The sequence below is a fragment of the Pinus tabuliformis genome, chromosome J, assembly GCF_031772625.1.
Source record: "Pinus tabuliformis cultivar Carrire ecotype Pingquan chromosome J, CPIR1, whole genome shotgun sequence".
In the NCBI taxonomy this organism is placed as follows: domain Eukaryota; kingdom Viridiplantae; phylum Streptophyta; class Pinopsida; order Pinales; family Pinaceae; genus Pinus; species Pinus tabuliformis.
Window position 1 is genome coordinate 323,853,401 of NC_142295.1, and position 9,449 is coordinate 323,862,849.

Here is a 9,449-nt window from a genome sequence, read left to right on the forward strand (position 1 = left end):
GGTTATGCCTTCCACCCTGCTGAGCTATAAGTCACAGGCCGACTCCTCTCATGCCTGGATCTTGTGCAGCAGTTAATCAATTTGGGGACAAACTTGTCTTTCTGTGTTTTCCGGCATTTATACCTCTGTTGTATTTATATATATATTTGAGGACAATGGTAGTTTTCCGACCGTTGTGTCGGCCTTACTGGACAGGGGATATTTTGGATAATTGAACGCAATTTTTTTTGTTTCTGAATGTTTATATACATGTTCACTTCATAGTTGTATTTCAGAACTTCGTTCTTGTTTAATATGGAAATTGTATTACTAATTCCTTTCTGGCCCTTCTGGAATGTTCGCGGTATACCATTTGGTAATTTCATTTATGATTCTGATATTGATATGCTCTATTCTTTGAATGCTATGGAGATATCGCTGCACTTATATAGATATTCAGTGGAATTAGTCCCGTAATAATATTTATCGATTCCCTTCTTTCTTTGCATTGCTAAATCTTATTTGTGCAGTGGTATTATGTGTCGCTTCTAGGCGCGGCATAGTTAGATTAGAACATGTTTATGGTTTCGTCATAGCGAATGCATATGTTTTAATATCTGTTGATGTATGATTACACCTACAGTTATCTATACGGTCGTGTGCAATCGGCTGGACGCATCCGTTCTTGGAATTGTTTACATCTTAGTTTTGTTTAGTTAACCGCTAATGGTTTGCTGATTTACAACAGCTTACAATGTATACTCTTACCGGTATTAGTTTTGCTCTGTGGTACGCGGTTCCTCTTGCAGATTCTATTTGCCTTAACCCTTGACTCAGAGGTTCGTTATATGTATGTTTTGCTTAATGCATCCACTTAATACGCCTCTGTTCGTGCTTTAATGAAAAGAGTTTTAAGGTCTTGGTTTATTCTCGGCACAAAAATCATTAGGGTTTTTCTAGTCGTTTCTTTTTTCTTGGTGTGCTTGGTCGTATGATTAACCACTATGGTATTCTGATCTGGGTGAGATCTTATAGTTTTTTGTATTTAACTACCTGAAGCGCACTGGTAATCTCTGTGCATTTATATAACTTCTAAATATTCTGTCATGTAGTCTCTGTGCATTTATATAACTTCTAAATATTCTGTCATTTCACTATAAATATTCCTTTGTTATGAATATGCTAAGCATTATGACATCTAAGAAAGATATAAATTGTAAAGGTCTAACTTGCCGACTACTGTACATTTAATCTGTAGTATAGTCAACATTCTAACTAATCTTTCTTCATGGTTAACTCGTACCTGGTTCGCCAGAAGTGTGAATAAGTACTCCAGAAATTCACCTGCATTCCATACTTGCTCTTAACCACCCAACCTTGAGATCCATCGCTCAGACTGGATTCTCCCCCCGAGCTATCTTGCAGGCCTACAGCCCTCAACAAGATTCATGCACTTCGTGCTTGGTCATCTGGTCCTTACCAGACTTAACCAGTTTCTTGTTATCTTTCTTTTTCTTGGAATCCTCATGTCTGACACTACAGCACAGGGGTTCCCCCCTCTCCCAGGACTTTTCCCCATGTGGAAGGGTAGTTTCCGTCAGTTTTCATAACTAATTTTCCTTTTTCAAATCCTCCTTCCAGAGGCTGCCAACATTTCAAGAAATGTATATATATATTTTCCAATATATTTAAATTTGCCAATAGGATAATATCATTAGAGTTTTTTGTTTTTTTTGTTTTTAAATAAAAGAACCACAACTTTCAACTCTATTTCTTACCACAATAAAATTCCCACATTTACATTTTTCCGGGGTCATCACATTTGAAGATTTTAGTAAATAAATTGTAAAGTGTGTAAAGAGATTATATATATATAGATTACTCAAGTTTTTTAATATTTTAATAATAAATATTAAGTAAATAATTAAAATTTAATAAATATTAAAAAAATCATTATGACAAATAAAGAAATGACATTAAATTTAAAACTTAATTTTGATATTAAATATTTTTCATCATCACAAATAAAGAAATGATATTAAATTCAAAACTTAATTTTGATTATTTTGTTTTATTGTTTTATTTTTTCTTTATAATTATAAATATTTCTAATTATAGTCAAATATCTAGGTAAATTTTATTTAGGTTTTCATTTCTCCCAATTTGACCTTATTTTCTCCATTCTCTACTAGTGGAATAGCAATTTCAATATACAAATTAACAAAATGTGCAATCATTATAAATCTTGACCATTAAAAAGATGTTAGGTATGCGATTATATTTTATTTCTATTAATTTGCAATCTATTATCTAACAATACCACTTTTGGCAAAGCACTTTGTGACTCCAATCTATTGCATCCTTTTACTTTGAGCCTTCAATTCATATTACTTTGAGCCTTCAATTCATAGCTTATAATGATGATTTGATAATGATGAGCTCAAATCATTGAAAAAAAAAAAAAAAAAACTTTTTTTATTCAAATTTTTCTATTTTTCATATTTATCCATTGTTATTTTTATTGAACAACTCAATACTTTCTTTATTTCCATTTATATTATTAAGCAACGGCTATATTAAATGGCTAGTTTTTGATAAAAATATTTAAATAATGATATTATTTCATTAATTTATTAAAAATATTAATAGGTAACCACGACTAGTTTTTGAAAAACAATATTTAAATTAATTTATTAAAACCAAATATTACTAGTTTTTGAAAAATAATGTTTAAACTGTGGTATTAGTTTATTAATTTATTAAAAACAAATATATATATATATATATATATATATATATATATATATATATATATATATATATATTTTCTAAATAAGGTTAATTTATTGATATAATACAAAATAAGTTACATAGTAGCCTAGCCGTAAAGGGTTCCAGCCCTAATTAACACACAACCGTGGAAAAGTCTGAGACTGCCCCTACACAAGGGAAACTAGTCCATTAAAAATCCAAAATTTAATCCAAAAGTTCCTTAATAAACCAACCGATCAGCTAACAGCAAGACCATCCTGAAAACGAGCAAAACCACCCAGAAAAACCACAAATTGCCCTGACTGGACCACCCAGCTAGCAAATTTCCATGAGGACACATAAGCAAGAAAGAACAAAAACTAGAACTAAGTGAACTGCCACCTATCGGGAGTGGCACGCAGCGCCAGGTCATCCGGAGCGGGTTCCTCCATGATGGGACACGCCCAATCATCTGGGTTGTCTGCCTGTCGATCATCTTCAGCCTGACGATCTCCCTCCCTATTGCCATCTGTATCCTATGGACGTGACACGTTTCTCCAGACGGCTATCCATTGCCCGCGTGTCACTAGGAATGCCTGAAGCATCATGCGAGCTGCCAACAATGGCTTTTCCATGTCTTCTACCATTCAGCTCGTCAATGTCATCTATGTGCCGGCTTGGACTTGCCCTATTCGTCTCCTCCAGGGAAGTAGTCATGGGTGTTTGCGGCTCAAGCTCTTCAGAAATGTAGATGGAGATGGTGGTAACTATGACTGGGCAATTCATGGAGCTCCGGAATCAGAACTGTGTAGTATGGGGGACATGATGCTGAGGCAGAGGGAAGGTAGCAGTGTGCATGGCTACCTCATCACATCTGGAGCAGTGGAGGCAGGCTCTTCCTCTACCACTTCTGGTGTTCAGATAATGACCAGCAGCTCTGAATTGGCCGGGATTTTCAGCGGAGGAGGCAGGGGAAGCCGAGGTATGGTTGTGTAAAGCAGAGGAGCCGGAGCTACTGTCGTGCGTGCCACCGCGGCGGCTGCACATGCACTGACACACCATGTTGGAGGTAGGCACAGTAGCAGAGTCATAGGGGGTGGATGAAGAGATAACAGAGGAATACTGAGCGGAATTTACAGAGTGATGAGGGGAATGGAGGAAGCCAGAGTGTTGAGCAGAAGAGCAGAAGTTAGTATGGGAATGCTGGAAGCCATTACCCAAGTCCAGACAGCAAACAAGCCAGCATTTGCGTCCCATGGTGGTTCTCTCAGTCAACGCTTCTGCTTGCGGAGGGCAGGCACAGTGGAACAGAGGAAGAATGATCGGTTGAAATGTCGGAGCCATGGTTATGCAATTGATGAGTTTTCCTTGGCAAGAGCAGGCATTAAATGCCGCCTGCGAGGTGCCGTGAGGATTAATCAGGCTGGCCTTGGAATGGTTGTAGGGGGCCAAGTGGCCATCACTCCCACCGTCGCCCCGTATCATACCCTTAATTGGCTTAATTACCACCCGCATCCGGGGTACTAAAAACAAATATTAATAAGAAAGGCATTGGCCAAAAAATTCTCTCATGTGATTTCTATAGAAAGACTTTGTTTAATGGATAGTGCTATTAAAGATAATATTGTTTAATTTACTCTAATATAATATAAATAAAGATAAGATTAATTCTTAACAATATTATTGTGTGACATCCATCCACATATATCGACCACCACATATATCAACCACCTTTCATGTGGTTGTTTTATTCTTTGTCGTTGTAAGAAATAGAATGATGAGATTAAACTCAAAAAAAACTTGACTACTTTGTTTTTTATAATTTTAAATATTTTTAATGATAGGCTAGTGTCTAGATAATTTCTATTTTGGTTTCCATTTCTTCTATTTATTCCAATTTAACTTATTTTTATCCATTATCTACTTATGCCCTTGCTGCAATCTATTGTTTGATCTTATCTTTGTGAGAAGTAACTTGAATGTTGTTAATGTTGTTGGATTTGTGACTCTAATCTAGAGTATTTTGTTATTTTTGTTGTCCAATTCAAGACTTATGGTGATGAGTTTCAATCACAAGGAAGAAATCTCATTGAATTCTTTTTTTTTAATTATGCATGTATTCTTATTTTTATTAAATTATTCAAATTCTTTTCTTATTTTCATATATATATAACAAATAACTATTTATTTATTTTTTGTATTGTAAAAAAAAATTAAAAATGGATAATGTTATTAAAAATAAAATTAGTTTTTAGAAATAATATTTTTAAATTAAATGTTAGTGTTATCAACGAAAAAAAATACATATCTTTGCTCTTTGCTTATCACTAGTTTGTTGTTAGGAACACTAACAAAATGACCGTGGAACAAGGAGCTCTCAATTCAAGAAATTTTCATGTGCATAAAAAACTATAAACTTATGGAGTAATGATGTTCATGCGAAAGGACATGGCAATATGTTTATAGAGTAGTGATGTTCATGCGAAAGGACACGGAAATAACACAATGGCATGAAAAAAGCTTTATTATAATAGGGAAAAAAATAGCTTACAGTTCAATATAAAATATCTTATCTATAATTTATAATATTTTAAATATATATCCTAGAAATAACACAACACAATGGCATGAAAAAAGCTTAAATATCTTATCTATAATTTATAATATTTTAAATATATATCCTAGAAATAACACAACACAATGGCATGAAAAAAGCTTACTTTAATTGTAATTAGTTTTTTTAATAATTTAATAAATATGGTTTATAATATTTAAATATGATTTATATATTTGTTATATATATTTAAATATAGGGATTTTTGCAGTGTGTTATATTAGGTATTAATTTTTGGTATTTAACTGAGTTAAGTAAGTCATTCATCTATAACCATTTTTATGAGAAGTAGTTGTAAGTGATTAATTTTTCATGATTTTTTTGAAGAGTCCATTTAACACTCATTGCAACTAGTGATACTCACAAGGATGAAGAAGTGGGACTTAAACTAGTAAAATAAATCACCTCATGACTTTTTTAAATAATCCACTTAAGACTCATTACATCCAGTATACTCACAAAAGTGAAAAAATAAAATTAAAACTAAAATTGTAAAAATTATTACTTTAATTCTTATAAATCTATTTTTAATATTTTATAAAATATATAATAAATTTAATTAAAAAATAAACAAAATTCTTATAAATCTATTTTTTAATATTTTATAAAATACATAATAAATTTAATTAAAAAATAAACAAATAAAATCAGCCACGTGAAATCAGGGACCCACCAAAAGCAAAATCATTCGTTCAACACGAGGTGGATGTCAGATTCCTTGAACAACTGACCTGTCTACTGTCTATCTCGGATTTTGGATATTTCCAAAATTTACAATGGAGATGAGGATTTCAACAACTGACCTGGCTATGGTCTATCTCGGATTTTGGATATTTCCAAAATTTACAATGGAGATAAGGATTTCAGATAACAATTTAAGGACGTAAGATTCCAATCTACGCCATCGCTACCGTGTTCGGATAAACTTTCTCGGCGAGTCGGCACATTGATCTTTTGGACCAAAGTAAGGTGAGCTGAAACCACTGAAAAAATACCGATCGAACATGTAAAACAATCCTATCAAATATGAGATTGTTCTGTTTTTTTCCACTGAAAAAAAATAAAATAATTTTTTTCTGTTTTTTTCTTCTGAATTTTTTTTTTATCGGCACATGGGGATGTTTTTTTCTACCGGAAAAAAACCTTTATCGGCACATGGGGATGTTTTTTCTACTGAAAAAAAAAACTTTATCGGCACAAGGGGATCGAGGGAAGTCAAACTTGTGCAAAGAAGGACCGGATTGAAAGACTGGATGAGTTTCGAAACTCTCACGGCGTTAAGCATGGTGGCGTGTAAAGCCGAAATTGAAGAGAGGATATCTGAGATTGCAGAGGTGGGACTTTAATTTGAACCATCGGGAGACAAATTTAGTCACAGGAACATGAAGCTATAAAACCTGGACCTGTTCAGGTTTGGCTATAATGCTTCTGTTGGACCTGGACTCTAATTCTTCTTCTGTTCAGTAGAAAACTTATTCTCCATGGGCAGTCTAAGCACAGTGAGCAGTTCCACAGTCTTTCCTGCAAATCCAACGCAAGAAAAGCATTGCCCGCTTTCTCCATTTGATCTTCAGCTAGCAGAGGCCAGCTACACTCAGAAAGTACTATTCTTCCAACAACAAGTTGCTAACAATTCGCACCAAGTAACCATTGAGCGGTTGAAATGGAGCCTGGCAGAGGTGCTCGTTTATTTCTACCCTTTTGCTGGCAGATTGGTCGACTCTCCCGACGGTTTTCTAAATATCGAATGCAATGACGAGGGTGCCCAATTTATAGAGGCCGTTGCAGACGTCACTCTTGACCAGATACTCCTTCACAAAAGTCCTCGCTATATTCAGGAATTGCTGTTTCCTCTCAACCACTCTATTTGTGCAGACGGCCGTTCTCTTCCTTTGCTTGCAGTTCAGGTATGTGATTGAAAAAGCCCTTAATTACACGCTGATTTTGATTAATGATTTGAAAGATGTTTTCTTTGTTATAATTTACTGCACAGCAGTATGTGATTCAAAAAGCCCTTAATTACACGCTGATTTTAATTAATGATTTGAAAGATGTTTTCTTTGATTAAATTTCCCCAAATCTAATCAAAATTGTGCCAGAATTTCCATTATTTTCAGCTCATTATAATGAATTTCATGATATGTATGTGTTTCGCCAAGCTTAAGTCATTCAACTTAGAAATCTGGGCGGGCGCAGGTGACGCAGCTTAAAGATGCAGTGGCTATGGCGTTTTCCATGAATCACATGGTTGCCGATGGGTACTCCGCATGGCACTTCATCAACTCCTGGTCTGAGATCTGCAGAGGTTCTCCCACCATAGCAAATCCTCCGTCCCACCATCGCTTCAGAGCAGGCATTTGCACCTCTTCCACGACTACAACCAATCAGAACACCAAAGTATACCTCCAGTCCGTCGAGGCCTACCAAAGGCTTCCTCCCCTTTCCCACGATCTACAGGAGACTCTGTTTCGGTTCAGTAAAAACAAGATAGCACACCTCAAAAGTCGCATCAACACGCACGAGAAGAAGACGGGAACAGTAATTTACTCTTCCTTCAAAGCTCTGGCTATCCATATTTGGGTGGCAATCACACGGGCGCGCAAGCTAAAATCCGAGGAGCAAACCACCCTTAGCTTCTCTGTAGATTGCCGAAGGAAACTCGTTCCGCCTCTGCCCAAATCATATTTCGGCAACGCGGTTCATCTCATCCGTATGACTACGACAGTGGGAGAGCTCCTGAATAATTCAAACATTATAGCTACAGTGAACCTTCTTCAGGAAAACATAGAAGCAGCACAGAGAGACGAAAGGATTAGACTCAAAATTGAAAATTGGCTGGAGAATCCCTACTTAACTTCCGTCCAGGGCTTCGCTAACCATATTGTTATCGGAAGCTCACCCAGATTTTCAGTTTACGAGAGCGATTTCGGGTTCGGGCCACCGATGTGTGCGAGAAGTGGAGGCGGTAACAAGTATGACGGGAAAGTCACACTCTACCCTGGAAAGGAAGGGGGTGGGAGTGTGGACATGGAGATATGCCTTCGGTCTTCCGCTATGCAAATGCTTAACTCTGATGCTCAATTTTTGCTCCAAGATCTTAACAGCTAAGCAAAATTTGCTTTTTAGTGTATTTTTTTTTTTTAAGTTTTATTGGATTTATTGAAATCATAAGCAAAGCGGTTTTTAGGTTGCTGAAATATGTATACAATTAAAAAATTAATTTAAATAACAAAAATTAAAATTCACTTAATTTTTTTTACTCAATTCCAATTTCCAATATAAAAAAAATCAAAAAATCACACTAAAAATGATTTCATTTTCATATATCTTATATGCTTTAATTTTCCATTACAAAAAACAAAACTAGTGTGAATGCATGCTTTAATTTTCCCAAAGTAGTGTAAATGCATGCTTTAATTTTCTCATTACTAAAAACAAAACTAGTGTGAATGCATTGGGCCCTTGTATTATAAGGTGATTAAGTGTAACAAAACTAGTGTGAATGCATTGGGCCCTTGTATTATAAGGTGATTAAGTGTGAGGGCATTGGGCCCTTGGTATCGCGAATAAGGTGATTAAGTGTGAGGGTATTGGGTCCTTGGTATCGCGAGCTAAGCTATTGCAGTGATTTATTTTGACTTTGACTTTAGGATTAATTTATGTTCAATCCTTTAATTTTCCCATTACTAAAAACAAAACTAGTGTGAATGCATTGGGCTTTTGTATCACAAGGTAATTAAGTGTGAGGGCATTGGGCCCTTGGTATCGCGAGCTAAGCTATTGCAGTGATTTATTTTGATTTTGATTTTAGGATTCATTTATGTGCAATTTATGATGTAGTGAATGTTTGAAAATTTAGCTAAGGATTTGTTTAAAAGTTGGGAGTATTTATTTTGAAGTTTCATAAAAAAAAACCGAATATATTAAGTGTAAATGTATGTTTTAATTTTTCCATTACTAAAAACAAAACTAGTGTGAATATATTGAATGCATTGGGCCTTTGTATTACAAGGTAATTAAGTGTGAGGGCATTGGGCCCTTGATATCACGAGCTAAGCTATTGCAGTGACTTATTTTGACCTTGAGTTTAGGATTCGTTTATGTT

The 9,449-nt window shown here is 35.1% G+C and overlaps 1 protein-coding gene across 1 annotated transcript; it reads left to right on the forward strand.

Annotated features, from left to right (window-relative positions):
* Positions 1–6,543: 6,543 nt before the first annotated feature.
* LOC149227061 (BAHD acyltransferase DCR-like) lies at positions 6,544–8,473 on the forward strand. Its single transcript, XM_089375407.1, has 2 exons — positions 6,544–7,251; positions 7,541–8,473. The coding sequence occupies exons 1-2, from the start codon at positions 6,826–6,828 to the stop codon at positions 8,450–8,452; spliced, it is 1,338 nt and encodes a 445-aa protein (XP_089231533.1). The 5' UTR covers positions 6,544–6,825; the 3' UTR covers positions 8,453–8,473.
* The last annotated feature ends 976 nt before the right edge of the window (positions 8,474–9,449 follow it).